The sequence below is a fragment of the Gigantopelta aegis genome, chromosome 2 (assembly GCF_016097555.1).
Source record: "Gigantopelta aegis isolate Gae_Host chromosome 2, Gae_host_genome, whole genome shotgun sequence".
NCBI lineage: Eukaryota > Metazoa > Mollusca > Gastropoda > Neomphalida > Peltospiridae > Gigantopelta > Gigantopelta aegis.
In genome coordinates, this window is record NC_054700.1 from 48,174,524 (window position 1) to 48,194,077 (window position 19,554).

Consider the following 19,554-nt stretch of genomic DNA (forward strand, 5'->3'; position numbering starts at 1 on the left):
GTGTAGTTACACGCGAGTAAGTAAAAAAAACAATCTTTGAAAATTCTGTCCATAGTGGTTTTGATATTTTGTTTACTCATGAAAAGGATACAGTCCAATATGTAGTGTTTTTCGTGGGAAGTAGCGAAAAGTAAGGTGTTTAAAATTAAGTACCGGGATGAGAGGGAGGGAGGGGGGAATTCATGCCAGGTATTGCAATGAAATAAAACTTTTGACAAGATGGAAATTATTTTTTCTTACCCACCCCCCTGTCCCCACTGTGATATTTACTGGAACAACCCTAACTAAAATATACAAAAAAACTATCGTATCATATGAGACGAACAGTTCAACAAAAAACAACAACTTTGAACACCAAATGATTAACATTGTAAAAATAGTTATGCTATCTAAAATAACGATTGTAAAAAGGCATTTATGCTACCTTCAATACAATTCCAGAAGTGTGAAAACAAACTGTTTTTTTTAAAAGATAATTATGCAAAAAACTTTGGTTTGCTGGGTAAATATAAACATAACACACATATGTAATAAATACTGCAGGATTATGGCATAGCAATAATTTCAGTAATATATTATGAGGATAAAATAATTAATACTAAGATATATTATTGTTTTTTCTAGCAAAAAAAAGAGGAAAAAAAGAACGAAAGAAAACTGAATTTATAACAATTGTAAATCAGTCTGTAACGTTTTCGTAGCAGAAATCCATAAAATATTGTAGCACTTAATGTAAAGTTAAAGTGAAAATGAAAATGAAAGCGAAAGTAGCACTCAGACGATGCATGATTACGTCATTCGGGAAATGTTGAATATGATCAATATTTGATATCACATTTCCAGTTAAATACATATTTATCGGTTGTTACAACCTTCGCGAGTTTAACTCCTCTAATATATACATACATAACAAACCTTAGCAGACAGATTCAAGCTGTCCCTCGGACAAAACGAGTGGAGACCTCTTGCAAGGGACATAACCTGGAACTTACTCGTACGAACAATGTATACAACTTTTGCGTGGCAAAATCAACGTAAAGTGTTAAAGATAGTACTGTTAAGCAACAAACATATTTTTTTTACAACTTTACATATACATATACTGTTATGAAATAGTTTAAAGAGTTCGCGGCAAGCTAAACTACATCCGATGTATTGCTAGAACTACTCAAAACGAACTCTGAATAAAAGATTAATAATGTTATGGGAACCTTGTTATTTTTGGCATCAGCTATTCTCGAATCCGAGATACCTCGGTATATATTACGTTACACCTTTCGTGTTTTTTCGTTTCGGTACGGAATGAAACGGAAAAAGACGGGGAGGATTCGACTTCGTAAAATAATCGAGATATTTTTTTAATAATGTATTAAAACATTTTCTCCCCAACACAAAGAAGATACAAGAAATGGAAACTGATCTATGACACGGGAATGAACATATGAGAATGAAATGACACGGTTTAGAACCACTCGAAAATGGCGTGCACAACACGGTTACGGAAACACCAAAAACACACACAAAATCGACCATACTCTCACTACGTACAAACTCACTTTCTCTATATAAAGACATTTATAACAAAGTGGAACTTTTGATTTGACAATCGTCGGGAATACTTATATATGCTGATACCTCTGGCGATATCTTTGTGGCACCAGTTAGTCATTCATGAATTTATCTTTCGTCTTCTTTCAAATATTCCAAAGCACACACACACAGATATATATATATATATATATATATATATATATATATATATACCGTTTAATTTGTGACCACCTGAAGTTCTAAACGAAACTAAATTAAAATGAACATTTAGTAAGTCTTTTTTAAGGACTATAATAAAGTTGGTACAGTCCTTGTACTGACTACGATACTATGGCTAGTGTGATTTTTCCGTTTTACTTAATAATGATAGAGTTTTAAAAACTAGAATGCACTGCATGCAGTAACAAACGTCACGTTTAACAGAATGGCATCGACATGATGCTGGAAACTGGAGACCAAGTCTGACCATCTCATTTGGACTGTGAAGAGTTGTAAAGACGGGCACAACAGGTTATTGATTTCAAGTGGAGTTATCGGTTTAGTTTCGTATCCAAAATATGGAGCCATGCGATGTTCTGTGAAATGACAATCGACAATGGTAATCGTTATCGGAACAATAAACATCATGAAATTGATGTGAACATAGTTTTGATAGATTCTATTGTTTGATGGCTGTTTCAAAGTAAATACCACATTTCAACTGTTCCTTGTAAGGTCTAAATAATAAACACTTCCGTTAAAAAAAACCTGTTTTCAATCTCGAAGTTCAGTGTTTAACAAAGGTGGTCACAAATTAAATTCACTCAGCTAGTATAATCAAGTTTTCAGTAATATATCGCTGCAATATCACGTTCATTCAAATGTTTGATGATGACAGGGACGTTTTAAACGTGTTTTAAGGTGTACGTATTATTTAAGGTCAAAACAAAACCAACAGCAATGCACCAACTAGTATTACAAAGATGCCAGAAGTTTACAAAAGTCAATGATAATACGTATTATTTGGTACAACAACAGTTCTTTTAAAGGTCAACCAACCTCCTTCGCCAAGGTCACGAAGATTCTTCCTCTGACTCAAGTTCATCCGGGTATTTGTTTGGAACCTGGTTCCTCACGTGTAACACAAAACAAGAACAATTGGCAAACTAGGACGTGGGGGTTTACATAGTCTGAGAGTGAGAATGTCCACAGCTGCCCTCGTAAAACAAGTGATAGGTCAAGTACGTATAACATCATCTATGTTGGTATTGTTTTTTGGGTTTTTTTTTCGAATGTTAAGGATTATAGTCTGTAGTCCATGCCACTCTCCGGTGGTCAGTCTTTGTAATATTGGGCTAAAACCCCACACAACTAAAATGACGTATGAAACAACAGTTAATAAATGCCTTGGTATTTTCAGAACATATTGGCTTCTTTTGTCCTTTTGTGGACGAGTGAGAACTGGACATCATGATCTGCAGGTTCATCGTCTGCTTCATGAATAATGTAGGAAGATTTTAAAGGGACAGACCCTAGTTTCAGCCCATGAAAATTCACACTACGTTTGGTTAATCTACAAACCTGTAACACATTTGGATAAAGTTACAATTGAGTGAAAAACGAGTCTCTGACTTTGAAATGGTGAAATACCCTCTAAAATTAGACTTAAACTCAGCTCCATAACTGTTACTTCTCAGACGGACGTGCGGTTTTAAAAATATGAGAAATGCATTTTGTGATATTAAAAACACCCTGATGACCAAACACACTATGAAATGGATAATCTAAACAATAAAATCTAAGTAAAGTATAATTTTAGTTATCGAAAACGGCTCTAATAGTAAAAAATACGACTTAGTGTTTAACAACTAGGGTATATCCCTTTAATACTTTTCCAGTCACACTTCTATTTGTATTTAAGAGCTTAAAGTATTACCCATCTGCATTTTATGAAAATGTGACCTACTATTTGTAGTTTTAGTGGGTAATTTTTGGGAGGGAAAGTATCAACATATCGCGGATTTTGTTTGTTTGTTTGTTTAACTGAAGACGATGTTGTTTATGATGGCTACTCGTAAGTGTTGTCAATGTAATCTATAATGTCCTGTTACAGTTCTACCTTCTTTTAACATGTGAATCATTTACGGCCAGACAATCAGAAACTGAATGAATAGTACACTGAAGATTCCAAACGGATGAAAGGGTTAACTTAAATCTGAGTTGGAAATCTCTACATTATAACCACATCTCATCGCTAAAACCAGGACTTGATGAATGTTCTTCTGTCGTCTTTACAATACGATTCATCGATCGTGGCCTTTCATCAACATTTCCATGTCTCTCTCGTTTATCTCCCTCTCTCTCTCTCTCTTCCATTCCTACTCAATTTTGTTTTTGCCTGTTCTTTTTCCTTCCATTCTTCTTTCTTTTCTGCAAATAGCCGACATAATTGTTATTTTAAGTCTCTGTTGTTTCCACAGCCAAACAAAGACTTGTTTTTTTTTAAATTCAAATTGTGTTCTTATCATTTGTTTCCTTCCATTTTTTCTGTTCCTCCTGCAAACGGTTGAAATTACTATTACCTCAACTCTATTGTTTTTGCTTCACAAGCCAAACCAATATGTTCTTTTAACTGAAACTTTCTTTTAATTGTTTCTTCTTTCTTGTCCTTCCATTCTATTTACTTATTTTCATTTGTTGTTCTTTCCCTCTAGTCTTCTTTCATTCCAACAAATGATCGGCTAGATCATAACCTCAACTCGTTTTTCTTTTCCATCAGATAAACCAAGACGTTCTGAAAACACCCCTAAAAGGCCAACTGTTTATTTCGTTTTTGTCAGGTTCATTCCGGATGGGTGAGGGGGTGAGTGGGGGTGGTGGGTGGGTATCTGGAAAGACTAGGAACCGTTACTGAATGGCCATGTAGGGCCAATTGAAGGAGCCCCCACTCAACAGCATGTCCCGTATCAAGGTCTCTATTGGCGTCTTGCCCACGAGCCGAACGAAAAACAACTGCTCGATCACCTGGGCGCTCACCATCCTCAGCGACGGCAGTCGCAGCAGCAGTTTGCCGAAGCGCGTCGGCTGATTGGGGTACTGGCTTCTGACGTACTCCTCCAGGGCGCACTGCGACTTTTCTTGAATACCTTCCACGTGATTCGTGTCCGAAAGACCACAAGCGTCTGAAAACAGAAGAAAAAGACCAAATATATTAAAATGTTATTTAACTCCAAAGTTAATGTTTGTTTTGTTTAGCGACTACACTAAAGCACATTTATTAAATGGAAAAAAAAAAAAAACCCAAAGAAAACTGAAAATGTTAAAATTGTAGTCTTGTGTAAATGTCATTGTTGTATTTTCATTGTTGTATTTTGCCTTATTTGTACAACGTAAATAAAGAATACGTCTGTCTGTTATTGTTTTAAATAATATATAAAAAGCTGTTCATCATAACAAACAACAGAAATACGAGTGTGGATATTCTCATTTTCTTTATATATATATTTATTTATTTAATTTCTAATATTTTAAACTTTATGTGCATATTATATTTTTGGGTTTTTTTGGGTTTTTTACTTCAGGCAATCACTTTGCCACTAAGCTACACCCAGCACACTTGAACGATAGAAAGAAAAGAAAGACATGTTTTATTTAACGACCCATTCAACACACTTTCTTTACGGTTATATGGCGTCAGACATATGGTTAAGGACCACACAGATACTGAGAGAGGAAACCCGCTATCGCCACTTCATGGGCTACTCTTTCCGATTAGCAGCAAGGGATCTTTTGTATGCACCATCCCACAGACAGGGTAGTACATACCACGGCCTTTGATATACCAGTCGTGGTGCATTGGCTGGAACGCGAAATAGCCCAATGGGCCCACCGACGGGGATCGATCCCACACCGACCGCTGTACCACTGTGTTACGTCACGCCCCGCACGAATGACAGAGAACCATCGCGTTTGATGAATATTTACACTGGGTCAGCTCATTGTAGCGAGTTTTGTGAAAACGTATCGGATTCGGAATACAATTTGCAAGGAAATCTTAATATATTCATAAATAAATATGGTCCGGCTCAAACCAAGCAACTGCCTGAAGGGAACGCGTATACCATTACACAGAGGGAAATAACCCCGTGTTGATCTAGTTGGCCATGATATCTTCGAGCACACATCGGCAACAATTGCATATGTACATTTCATTTGTGGACGCGAAACGCCCAACACACCCGGTTTTCGTCCCGAGTCCATTTACGATCTGTGTGCAGAGGTGAGTTTCTTTTGTCCTCGAGTATGAATGGAATTCTTAGAATAATTTTAACACTTGCGCATCAGCGTCGTGTTTCGTTTCTAGGTTTAAAAACAAATTGTTCCGAGAATTGTAGTTTATCATTTTGGTATGAGATTTTAATAGTTTAGTTAGATACAGTAAAACATTTTTTTTTTACAATAAACCATTAATATTTAAATTATGTCCACCACTGGTCTATTGATAACACAAAACAGTTGGTTAGGCTATGTGCATTTGTGATTAATTCTAACAAATAAGAGAACAGATCGCACGTGAAAATGTAGAGTATATGTTTGTTATTAGTATTCAGTATTAGTATTTTAATGTCAACTTCACATCCGCTATTGATGTCCAATGTAATATTCTATGTGTGTTTATCACCCGCCGTCTCTGAATATTATTATAGTATACTATGTGCACGTGTGTATTATGCCTATAAATTGTATGTTTTGGTGTGTGTAACTATATATAACTTCCTAATGAGACCAGTGGTGTATTTAGGGAATATATTTCCCCAAATCTGACCCAACCTACCCCATCCGAAGAAAGAAATTACCTTTTATATTTTCCTCCTTCAGAGTACTAGTAAATTGAAGAAATATTTTTCCTCTTTATGATTAACACAAATAAGAAATTTACGGTGGAATAGTAAAATTGTTTGCAAAATTTCTTTAGAAGCTGGTATGTAATAAAACTTGTATTTCACCAACTGCGTTATAACTGCAGGGATTGTGTTAGTGTGGATTACATTGTATGGTTATATAAATCTTATACTGGAAATATAGGTTATATAAACATTCATGAGTGGAAAGATGAAAAAACCCCACTTCTGGGCAGAAAAAAACAAACAAACAAAGAACACTTTGTTATTCGCAAACTACTATATATAATACTTAATTACTGCCTACTATTTTGTCTGTGGGTTTTTCATTCATTCTTTTTCAAGGTTCATATCCATGTAAAGAAAAAGGTCTCTTCTCTTTTTTCTCTTTTTTTTTCTTTTCTTCTTGAGGGGAGGTGACAAATGAGCCAAGTATTTAATTTATTCGAAATATGTTTGTTTTTCTAAATTAATAAACAGTTTAAAAAATAACTGCAATATGTCTAGAACATATATATGTTGGAGTTTTGATAGACATATCAGTGTTTTGTTTTCTTTAGTAATACAAGAGTACTATTAAAAACAAACAAAATGTTTCATCGATTTTAAAAACAAGCTCCAACAAATTGACATTTGCTTAAAAACACCGACCTTAGTTATTAAAAGGTGTAAAATATTTTTGCTCATTACATTTTTTTCACCTTTAAATTACACACAATTATTCACCGCATCATACTTAAAATATCAATTTAAATTCATGCTATATCAAACAGAAAAGGTGCGAACTTTAGGAACTAGTGTCACTGACTACATTTAATATACTGAATACCAAAAGAAAAGCGAATATAATTTAGTTTATTTTTATTTTTTAAAAAGAGATTTAACACACATTGAGATTCACGAGAATTTTAGGTTGATATCCTGTTTAACGTTTCACATAATTCAGCATTTATAATCAAATAAATCTATTCTAATGTCAAACTAACCATAATTCTGATTTGCGTTTCTGTTGGGCCTCAGTATATTCCAGGTCAACAGGTAACTCTAATTATTTAGATAAATACAGATGACATGCTATTGGTGAGTCGAATGGGAAACGCTAAACACCGCGAAGGGTCATAAATGACAGAACGAAGCTTCTTAGTGAAACATGTCGACGTATTAGATCTAGTAAAATGGTTTACCATGACAAAAATAATCGAATTTTACTAACAGAACTTGTCCGGATCCATTACCCGGTTAGACCTAAAATATCATCATCACACACACGAGATAATTTGCAGTTTAACATCAGAGCTGTGGCCAACATGTATAATTCAGTTATAGAAGGACACATTAGCCCATTTATTTCATGATTTTACTTCATGGGGGAGGGTGGTGACATTGAGGGGTTTTTTTTTTTTACTTTCATCTATCCATACCCTTGTCACTAGTTAATTTTAATTAGTAAATTTAGCATTTCGTTGTTTTCCTCACCCATTTTCTCAAAAATAAAATGTGTAAATGAATGATGGGTGTAAAGAATACCCCAAAACCGTAAGCAATTATAGTCAATAATTCCCATTTATTATTATTACTGACATGGTAACTAAAAAGGATCTGAATTTAGAAATAAAAATAAGAAGTTTATACATATATTTTGGTTCCTGCCTTTTTCAAAACCATTTACCTTTTCATCCTAGAGTATTTATATGCAATTATCCGGAACGTTGCAGCTATCAATGTATGAGCAATGCGAAATGTCTCGAACCTATGAAACATGGGTTATTGACGACGCGAATCCATATTAAAAACTAAGCCCAGCCCAGAGGTCATGATCCCATTACTTTGCGTTATTCAGACAGCAAGAACATGATTTTAGCCCCGGATTGACAGCGGATAGCCTAAAGACCCTATCACACCACGCGCTCTTGTATTTATCGACGCTAAGGATATAATTGTTTCGCGCCAACTGCCCTGATGGTTTTGGCGAACCCTACAAATCTGTCGAGAAAATGAGCTCTTCAAATTCCCTATTAATATTCCCAGCACTTCTGTATTCACTAGGATTGGACAAGTGTATTACCCACACTTTCATAAGAGACGATTTGTAGGCCAAAAAAAGGAGAAGAAATTCTGTTCAGGGAAATGGAATTATTTCGACAGGAAGCTGCGGACAATGAAGAACTGGTTAATCTTGTTGTGAGCAGCAGACGACAGCATGTCATGGCGGGAAGGGACGTCGATGGATGATTTCGGTGGTACACAGATCGCCTCAAAGATTGAAACAGTCGTTTAGCAATAATTCTTGATGCTCATATACACAGTTTATCGATTTAGCACCCCCGACAGGCGGACAACTGCCGAACATGGTTTGTTAAGTACCAGGGATGTGTATTTTGCAAAGTGTGAATGAATGAAGCTAACATAAGAAAACAAATTGTTTGACACCTCGGCACACTGTTTTAATAAATGGCAACTAAGTATCAAACATAATCTTATTATTATAACATAATAAATATTATAATCTAAGGTGTAAAAATAAAAAATTCCTTGTTAACACTTAAGATACATTAGTCCGTCGTCTGGTGTCGTTTGAAATAAATGTACATGGATTTTCATTTACGAGTTTTTTGAGTCCCATATATATATATATATATATATATATATATATATATATATATATATATATATATATGTAATACATAATAACTACACTCAGTTGTGAATGACAAATCGATTAGTTTTGTCGATGTAATTAATTTACTCAAGAATTTTAAAATGTTATAGTGATTTGGTCAAATTAATTTTCAAAGGTCATGCATAGATTTTTATAAGTTTGTTTTGATGTGCTATATATGAAATACTTCTACATATGTGTAATAATTAATTTTGAAAACTAATACCACACTTAGTTCAAAACAAATATTCGTTGAAAGTTGCTGAACAAAACGACCATTGAGTTAATGTCACAGTTATATATGTATAATTTTACACGTATAACGTAAACGTATCTCCTGACGACTAATCAAAATTCTACGTGGTATGCGCCAGTGTCACTTTCACAGATCGGATATTAACCATTATTAGTATTATTTTATCTTTTTTACACATACTATTATATCGCATGACTGACTATATAAAAGCTATTTTGCATAATATGTACATTTAAACACGTGTTTTCTATGGTGGCTTTTTTTCGTTTTCAATAGCCGATGTAATTTTTGTGCTGGGGTGTCGTTAAATATTCATTCATTCATTGTTATAATTTTTAAACCAGATTAGTCGAACATTTCATTTTATTTTGCTGACAAATTATTCAGATGTATGTAATCTCCATTGTATAAATGCATAGGGTCCAGTCCTTTGTTACTCCTGTTTTTAAACCAGATTTGTCTAACAGTGTGCTTAATTCGTACTTTTTAACGAACGTTTTAACACTTCTTTGGTGTTTGTGTTTTTCTAGTTTTTAAAGTAGTCGAAATTTTTTTTTTTTTTATGACAAAGAATTCAGATATATGCAGTCTACATTGTACAAATAGGACCTAGAGCATCATTACTGAAGACGAAGATGCACACTGATGATAACAGACAAAACAAATATTATAATAAAATATTAATAATAAAATATTAGTAATAACATTTCTCAGCCTTCATAAATTCCAAAAAAAGTAAAAAGACAAATCTTAAAGAACACAACAAACCAAAATATCGATTCGGGCTAGCAATAAATAATTTTTTTAGTCTTCCGACAATTTTTTGAAGCAATCGTTTTAACTTTCCCTATCACTTTGCCTGTTTCTGCGGCTCAGTAACTAACCGACTTGACATTTGTGCCAGCAAATGGCAACTTCCCGAAAACCCATTTGTGGATGAATTTGGCACACGCGACCATTGTTGGAAATTGGACAAATACATCTCGGGCCAAACCAATATTGGAAATTTGGATACTGATGTAATAATAACGTAGGTCTTCATTTGCTTTCTCCGCTCTCGCTTTCCTTACAGGGTCGTAAATTCGATTTCCGAACGACTTGAGCCACGTTTCCAGCCGTGGACGTCTTAACAATTATTCTCATATTTTTAGCATTTTCCGATCCCTGTTCAACAATAGGATATTGAATCTAAGTTTCAAGCTAGTTTGTGTTGTTATCCATAAAGAGGTCCATGTCGGAGCAAAAGTTCCTGTCGGGTAGACAAAGACACAACACTGTTTCGTTATAGCGTGAACTGGCATCATTAAGAAAATATGTTGGTTCTTTTCGTATTTCCGACCATTATATTCGCTCTTAGCGACAAGTAAATACTAGATAAAAGCGATTTTTTTTTTCTGAATGATTGGACGCAACAAATAGACTTGTCATTATGTTAGCAGCGGTAATTATTTGAATTGTGGCGGTGGTGTGAAATATTGGCATCGTTTAAGTCCGACATAATTTCGCAAACGTGAAAAAAAAAAACGTCACCGGAACATGTTCTGTTGTCGTAGTGGTCGTTAAGTCGGGAAGGAAATCGACTCGTTTGGGTGATTCCGGAAATCGATCGGTGAATTGGATCGTTCTTTTTGCAAGTCGCGTGCGTCGCACGAACGTGTCACGAACACTGCGAAACGCATTTACGCACGTGCTTCGAGTGTACGCCTGTTAGTTTAGGGGGAGATAACTCTGAAGTGTGGACCTTGTGTCACGCCCCATGGTCCTATAGCGTAGTTGAGAATTATCAGATGCAGTGACTTTTTCTGTTTTATCTGTCCTTTTTGTAACACGAACTTTTTTCTTGTTTGAACCCTGAGAATCGTTGTCCAAACACGACGGGGCTTTTGTCTTCGACATGATTTGTAATTCATTTAATCAACAAGCTAACAGACCTGGTAAACAGAAGATCATGCGTGCAAATTGCTTGGTAATTAAACAATGGCGGTCCTCCAATAAAACGATTAATTCTGTCTTTTATTACCTGACCTTAGCGGTTCATTTCGCAGCGTGCGAGAGGTGGTGTGCTGTTAATTTGTATAGCTTTAAAATGTGCGTGGACCTACTAACAATACTGCTGTGATTGTAAAATAATAAACTCAATATAGATCGTGATATGTCTGACCTTTGGGGATTAAATACATAAACTGACATGCAGGTTTATTTCATATTTGTTCTTGTTGTGTGTGTGTAGTTTGTTGTTTTTGTTGTTGGTTTTGTTGTGTAAGTAGTTTGTTGTTTTTGTTGTTTTTGTTTAGTGGGGGTTTTTCTTTGTTTGGGGTTGGGTTTTTGGAGGGGGGTTGTTATTTTTTATTTGTTTGTTTTGAGGGGTTTTTTTTAGGGGGTTGTTTGTTTGTTTGGGGTTTTCTTGGGGGTTGGGGGTGTCTTTTTTCTCAGACTGTGTAATATAAATAAAACATTAGTTTGCCAGTTATAGTTCATTTGAAAATCCATAAAACACTATAACAACTTTTATTAATTGTAATGGTTATAAACGTTGCTGATTTTTAAAAAACATTTGTTTAAAATCCATGAATTACATTATTAAAGATAAATGATTAAAACTAAATAATTGGAAACAGTCGGTTTTGTGGTTACCTGTAAGTGATAATAATTTAATTACATACAAGAAACATATTACAAGCACATTATAAAAGTACATTACATACAAAGGAACTGATATTGTCATAAACACACACATTGTATTGTAGTAGTGTTGGCATAAATTGCTTCTACTGACGGATGCTCATTTGGCTACATTATCTTTTCACAAAGTTTGTAGTTATACATTATTATAAAACAAAACATATTATGACATTATCATAATGTTGTTTGGAGCAACGTTTCATTGGTTGAAAAGTTCAACTAGCGATACTTTCCCAGTTCACTTTTAAAGGAGTAGGAGTGGATGATGGGGGTGAGCGTGGGGTACATAATGAATGAGATGAAGAGTTTTTCAAAGTTTCTTTCCAAACGGAGCTCTAGAATTACATAACCGACAATAAAAAGCAAGTCATTCAGAACATGGATGTTAATATTTTCCCATATAATGCGTTAAGCGGCGTCAATTAGATCAATTAGTTCTTACTTAACCCGTGGCAGCGGCACGTGCACGGTTGTAAAACGTAATCAATCGGCCATTACGTCAAGCGGAATTAGCCAACGCGAGGCTAACTTTAGAAACCGGAAACATTTATGCGCTACTTCTTCCGGTGTCGGCCGTTCGGGTCACGTGCACCAGACGGGACGAAGAGGCTATCTCCGGCGCGAGGCTTGTCGCCGTACTTGAACCACGAGTGCTGGAATCCAGATAGGTATCTTTCGTTTATCAGACACATACACGTGTGCACGCAAGCATATAACAAAGAACAAATGTTTCTGAAAATGACAGATTAGGAAACACATCTGTAGGAACAGATCGAGGATATATATATATATATATATATATATATATATATATATATATATATATATATGCATATACTTTTTTCTGTCTTTGTTGTTGAAAAGTGGGGTTGTAACATATGTATGTATATAGTCGTCTGGAATATTGGTACAAAATATGAGCTAAAGAGGAGGCAGTAATACAAGTAGGAGATGGGGTGGGGAGGTAGACGTGGGGTGGGATCCATTTCTGATTCCTCTGAGATCATGTTTTGCAATTAAGATAGTTATGTTATACTCTTTGATTTCATTTCATTTCAAGTTATTTTCGTGCTTATATCCAATTAAGGTTCAAGCACGCTGTTATGTGTTGTTAGTTGTTAGTGAGTGAGAAGAGGGTGTAGTGATCTTACACCTATCCATCGAGTCTTTAAAATTAGCTCTGGGTGGGAGCTGGGACCGGGCTACGAACCCAGTACCTACCAGCCTTATATTCGATGGTTTAACCACGACACCGCCGAAGCTGGTGATTTTATTTTCTTATACTCTTAAAAGCAGCTGTACCAAAAAAATTTTTATTACATTTTGTAAAATGGTTACAATATACATTTTTAAACAATGTTAACATTATTTTATTCTTTATTGTTCTATTTATTAAACGTTTGGTTGACTGGGCCTGTTGTGCTATGTAGCACAATATACAATATGCAGAACAGACAATCTATGTGATTATATAAATAATTCTGATGTTAGTAAAACTTCGACTGGGTAATAAAACACACTCCCACCCATTCACTCCGCCATATTCGTGTATTTTTAAAAACGTGGCTTCTTATCACACTCATTTTTTATTTAAATATTTATTCAATCAGTAAAATTAAAATAAAACAGTTTGGCAGACAAGATGTCTGTCTACGTACATGTTAATACAGCCTGAATACTCATTATTGAAACCAGACGCCGTCACAGTTCCAAACCACGCCCAAACTACTTTTTAAAGGTCATGAACGAAGGCAAAATGTTCACAAGTGTGCCTCTTTAAGCCTATGGGGCGGGACGCTTGATGCGCGGTCAGTCTAGGATCGATCCCCGTCGGTGGACCCATTGGGCTATTTCTCGTTCCAGCCAGTGCACCACAACTGATGTAACAAGGCCGTGGTATGTACTATCCTGTCTGTGGGATGGTGCATATAAAAGATCCCTTGCTGCTAATCGAAAATAGTAGCCCATGAAGTGGCGACAGCAGGTTTCCTCTCTCAATATCTGTGTGGTCCTTAATATGTCCGACGCCATATAACCGTAAATAAAATGTGTCGAGTGCGTCGTTAAATAAAACATGTTTTTCCTTCCCTTCCTTTGAGCCTATATGGACCGGGCCAAAACAAGCCTTCTTTCTAACCTAACCTGAAGGCCACAGTGTCTTGGCCAGTGGTAATATCAGTTAATTATTATGTTCCCATAGCAATTACCCGCTACATCCACCACCTTACTGATTCGACTAGCACCATCCACGGTCGTAACTTGAGGCGGGAATATGGGAGGTGTGGTGGAAGAATACCATCCGGAAAATGCAAAAATGTCTAATCTGTAGTTTAAAATGCTAGTTTTGTCTAGTTGGAGAATATACTACTAGTCTTATTAAATGCGCCCTGTTGTGGTTTTTTCTGTCTTTTTAAAAACACCCCCAACAAACAATAACAACCGTATCCAAATGCTGCTGTAAAACCCATCATCATCCACCATCCCACTGTTGTTAACTGGCAGCGCCAAGTTTGACTCTCGGCTGAATCAACACCAAGGTTATGAATTGTGACCAGAATCCGTCCTGACAGTCTCGATAATAATCGGCACACACGGAATGAATATTTATTGCCGATAATCGATCATATCTGTTCACAAATGGAAGTGGACGTCATCGCGTCCTGGCGGGCGAGTTTGTGACACATCCCCTGACAAGTGAACACGTCATTCACGCCAGCGTGCAATATGCAAGATAAATAACAATGAATGACGTGTGTTTGGAGGAAGAAGAGTTACACGCCAAGGGAGGTAAATCGCGAAGCGTCGGACTGTCACAACAGATTCTAAGCCAAATCGCATCGTGGTTTTAATTAACCGACTTGGTGCAAACACAACATCCTAATTAAGAGGTATTCTACAAATTAATACAAGAAGGAGAAAGAAACAGGGAGGGAGATAAAGTTTTTTAAAACCCCCCAAAAATATTTGAAATATATTCCTATGATCAATAAATATAATATTTTGATATTAGATTTTGTTTAAAATTGTTTTTGTTTTTTTCAAATTACAAAATTGACGCCACAGAATTGTAATTCTATTATAACCGAATTGTTAAAGTATACCATATTTTTCGGTGATTTAAATGCATGTACAAACAAAAACTTACAGTAAATAGAACTGTGTATAACAACCGTCTATTTATAAGGTCATTATAAATTCGATGCTACATTTTTATTCAAAATGGGGGCTTGGGGTAAACTGTATTTTTTAATTTATTATTTTCATGATATTGGAAATATTGAGCAAAAATATATTTTGGTCAATACAAAAAAACAACCCAAAAACAAAAACAACAACAACAACAAAAAAACCTCACCAAACATGGGCGGGCCTGTTTCGTATTATACATTTAATATGCAATGCATTTTGCATTATGCAACTGTTAACCTACAGTAATAAAAGATAAATTATTCATGCAATAAAACAATATAACCGAACCCGCGGCATCAGTTGTGCATATTCTATCTATTATATAAAATGCGCTAACATATTTTTATGTTATGCACATGTATACATTGTATGCATTACAGCCAGATTCATGAAGGACTAGTTAACACAAGGAAAACGGCTGAATAAAAAAAGGAAAAAAAAAAAAAAAAGCCCAATGGGCCTAAACAGTCACCCGAGTAAATGGTTGGCCCTACATACCAGACGTTTAGGATCTAGCCCCTCGGGCACCATGGGGGTAAGGTTCAAAATGACTAATGACGAATTTCACGATTTGGTTTCTCTGTGGGTCAAGGAAGCTTCCTACCATGTATAGTTGGGAATGGTGAAGAAATTACAGTTTGAAAGCAGTTTTCCATACAACTGTAATAAACTTCATCCCACCCTGGGTACAAAAGACGGTAGAGTCGATTCTATTGCCCTTGTAATAGAAAATAGAAAAACACTACAACCGCTCCTGCACACTTCCAACTAAATTTAATATATTTTATTCCACACCTTCGACATACTAATTGTTTTTTCTAGCGGCTGGTTACCGAACATCGACGGTCGATTTGTACACAGTCACAGATGTAGATATATACATATGTTGCGCGCGCGCGTGTGTCTGTGTCTGTATATATATATACATATACATATATATATATATATATATATATATATATATATATATATATATATATATGGAGAGAGAGAGAGAGAGAGAGAGAGAGAGAGAGAGAGAGAGAGAGAGAGAGAGAGAGAGAGAGAGGGGGGGGGGGGGGCAGGCAGGCAGGCAGGCAGGTAGGCAGGCAGGCAGGCAGGCACGCACGCACGCACACACACACAAATATACGCCAGTACAGCGAAGTTGGACGAGTGTTCGTGGTGACGTAACCTGTGCCGTTAACCCATGCTACACAGTCAGTGTGTCAACGCGGGAATGTCAAACACTCGTGAAATATGAACTGTAAGCTGGCAGTCAATCCCACGGCGTTTTATTATCACTTCACACCAGTTCCATATCGGCTGTTGTTGTTTTGGGGTTTTTAAAATACATATACAGGGAATGTACCCATCAGAAAGGAAATGTCGATGCTTTGGGGTTGTTTCTTATTGTTGTCGGGCGGGGGGGGGGGGGGGGGGGGGGGGGGTTTGGGGGTTGTAAAAACGTTTGTGGGTGGGAAATGTATTGAAATAAAACAAATGTCTGACGGTCATGGTTTCCATCTCTCTCTCTCTCTCTCTCTCTCTCTCTCTCTCTCTCTCTCTCTCTCTCTCTCTCTCTCTCTCTCTCTCTCAGTATCTCTGTCTGTCTCTCTCTTTCTGTCTCTCCCTCCCCTCATGTCGCACAAATTCCTTCCTATAGTTGTTACGTTTGATATATTTGATCAATATGTGCAATAACGACACCATGTGTTACCAGTTAACCTTTATGTCTGGTTATGCAGTGTGTTACAAAATAGCATTAAGCAAGTGAAAACCTATTGGCTTTAAATTCAAATATTATCATTGTACGCGTCCAGTATTTTTAGGTCTACTATTAGTGTGTACAGAGTTGAATTTTCTTTTCTACAAAATGTCTACTATTAATGTGTACAGAGTCTAATTTTCTTTTCTACGCCCCCTGCTTAAATGAATGCAACACATGGACAAAGACAACGGATATTGGCTGTCAGCTACATAAGAATGAAACATTTAAGAAGAATGAAATAAGAACTATATACATGTTACATGTTGACACTAACCTATATCGACTGAACTTCAGAAGTATGCAGACCCGGCGAACACTGTGCAAACTGTATTGTTTGAAACGCCCCCTACGAGACTGCTACAAAATCATCCGTTCAATAAAGCAATAAAGTTGCAGAATGACGATGTTCCCAGGTAGACAACCAGACGGCCCAGTGTTCGTGTACTTTAGCCTTCAAACACCAAGCTCAACAACAGTATACTCGACAACAAAATTTGCATATACATGTACATGTATGTCATTTGCGAATCATCATTGTTGTTATCATGCGCATCCATACCCTCACCAGAGAAAATAATATTAGCTCCGACCCTGTTTACGACAGCATGAACCAGTGTTATGATAATCACACGTCTTTCTCTACCCCCCCCACCCCCCCCCACCCGAAAAATATCAGCTATGGTCCCGTTTATAAAAGCATTAACTAGTCTGGAGTGTTATGATAATCACACCCCTTTTTAAACCACACTTCCCGAAAAAAAATCAGCTAAGACACAGTTTGCAACAAAATGAACCAGTCTTAGAGTGTTATGATAATCACACCCCTTTCTGTACCTCCACCTCACCCCGTAAAATATTAGCTACGGCCCTGTTTATAAAATCATTAACCAGTTTGGAATGTAACGATAATCACGCGCACACACACACACACACACACACACACACTGTGTACAGAGTCTGAGAGAGAGAGAGAGAGAGAGAGAGAGAGAGAGAGAGAGAGAGAGAGAGAGAGAGAGAGAGAGAGAGAGAGAGAGAGAGAGAGAGTATCAGATACGGCCCTGTTTATTGAAACACGAACCATTTTGGCCTTATGTCATTAGTGAGTCAACCCTACTATGATATTAGTAATCCAACCTCTTTCTCTACCCTCACCCATGATAAATATCAGCTACGACCCTGATCACAACAGCATGAACTAGTCTTGCGAAAAAGAAGGTGAAAAAAGAGGGATGAACCATAGGTATGTAAAGCAAGCGGATCCTTTTGTCGTGTTAATGACTGAATTTAGGTCGACCCGCGTCTATAACGAAATAGAAAAGAAGAAGAAGAAGAGAAGGGAAAAAAACCTCCTAGCAATGTGGCTGCCATTCGGTGACTTACGAAACGCGGGTTACGTTTCAAGAGAAGGGAACAACTTCCTTAATGATAAGCACCGCGCAACTCCACTCCAGATAAAAGTGTCAGAGTTTCGTGGCCTGGAAAAAAGCCGTCTGCCCGAACATCGAGTCGTCTGCTTAAAGTTGAGAGGATTGTGTGACCTCGTGTCTAAGAGGGGTCTCAAGGTCACCTCTGGTCTTATCGAGACGAGCGACAAAGCCGAACATATTATGTCGTTACAGTATTCATAGAGTAAAGTGGCTCAGTGGGTAGAGGCGTCTCTACAAATTCGAGAACGGGTTCTAGTTAAGTCAGAAAGCGTTCGCAGAGGTGTTTGTGGATAAATTCGCCTCAGTGGACGACCCATTCTCCGGTGGTGTTTACCCCGTTCAACTACACCACTAGAGTGTATTGATTTACTAATAATCGGCTATTTTGATGTCAAACATTTGGTAATTCCGACATATGACAATAAGTTAGAGTAAACCAGCTACATTTTTTCACCAGCAAACTAGGGATCGTTTATATACACTTTCCAACATACAAGACAGCACATACCAGTCGTGGAACGGGTACAGAAACCGAGAATGTCCACTTAAGGGGTTCGATCCCACGACCAAAGCACAATAGCCGAGCGCTCTACTGACTGAGCTAGATCCCGCCCAAGTATTCACAGAAGTGGATAGAACTATCGTTACAGTCTTCAGACAGCAGTCGGCTTAGTGGCTACAGTTATTGTCTACGGAATGGCGAGTCATGGACGAGTTCTGATAAAGTTTAACATTAATTAATTAAACTATATATTTATTTTTCTACTTATTATATTAATTATCAGATTAATTACGAATTTTATATCATGAATTTAATTTTTAAAAACAAGCTATTTTTGCACGATATACTAGATTATGGAAGACAAAACCTTTGATTTGTTTTAAACGATATTTATTTATTTATTTATTTTTTTCTATTATGGTTAGATTGGTTGATAGACTAAAGCCTATATTAGCCACTTAAGGACGTTTCCTAAATAATATGCCCATGTAGAGAAGTATGACGGGCAATGCTATACATACAACTGATAGTAATAATAATAGATAATAGATAATTAAACACAAACGTAATAAATTATGATATGATATTAACTGCAGGTGTGATAAGACAAGAAAACAGAGTGACGGAGAAGTAGAATAGAGAAAGTAAAACATGAAAC

General features: G+C 36.4%; 1 protein-coding gene across 2 annotated transcripts in view; it reads right to left on the reverse strand.

Moving 5' to 3' along the window:
* LOC121386538 (nuclear receptor subfamily 2 group F member 1-A-like) overlaps positions 1–19,554 on the reverse strand; it is a 37,442-nt gene that overhangs the window by 431 nt on the left and 17,457 nt on the right. For both annotated transcript variants that reach the window (XM_041517486.1, XM_041517478.1), the window contains exon 3: positions 1–4,712. This exon is cut by the window's left edge and continues 431 nt beyond it. In XM_041517486.1, coding sequence (XP_041373420.1) covers positions 4,438–4,712 — 275 coding nt within the window. In that variant the 3' untranslated portion in view covers positions 1–4,437. The remainder of the gene's footprint in view (positions 4,713–19,554) is intronic.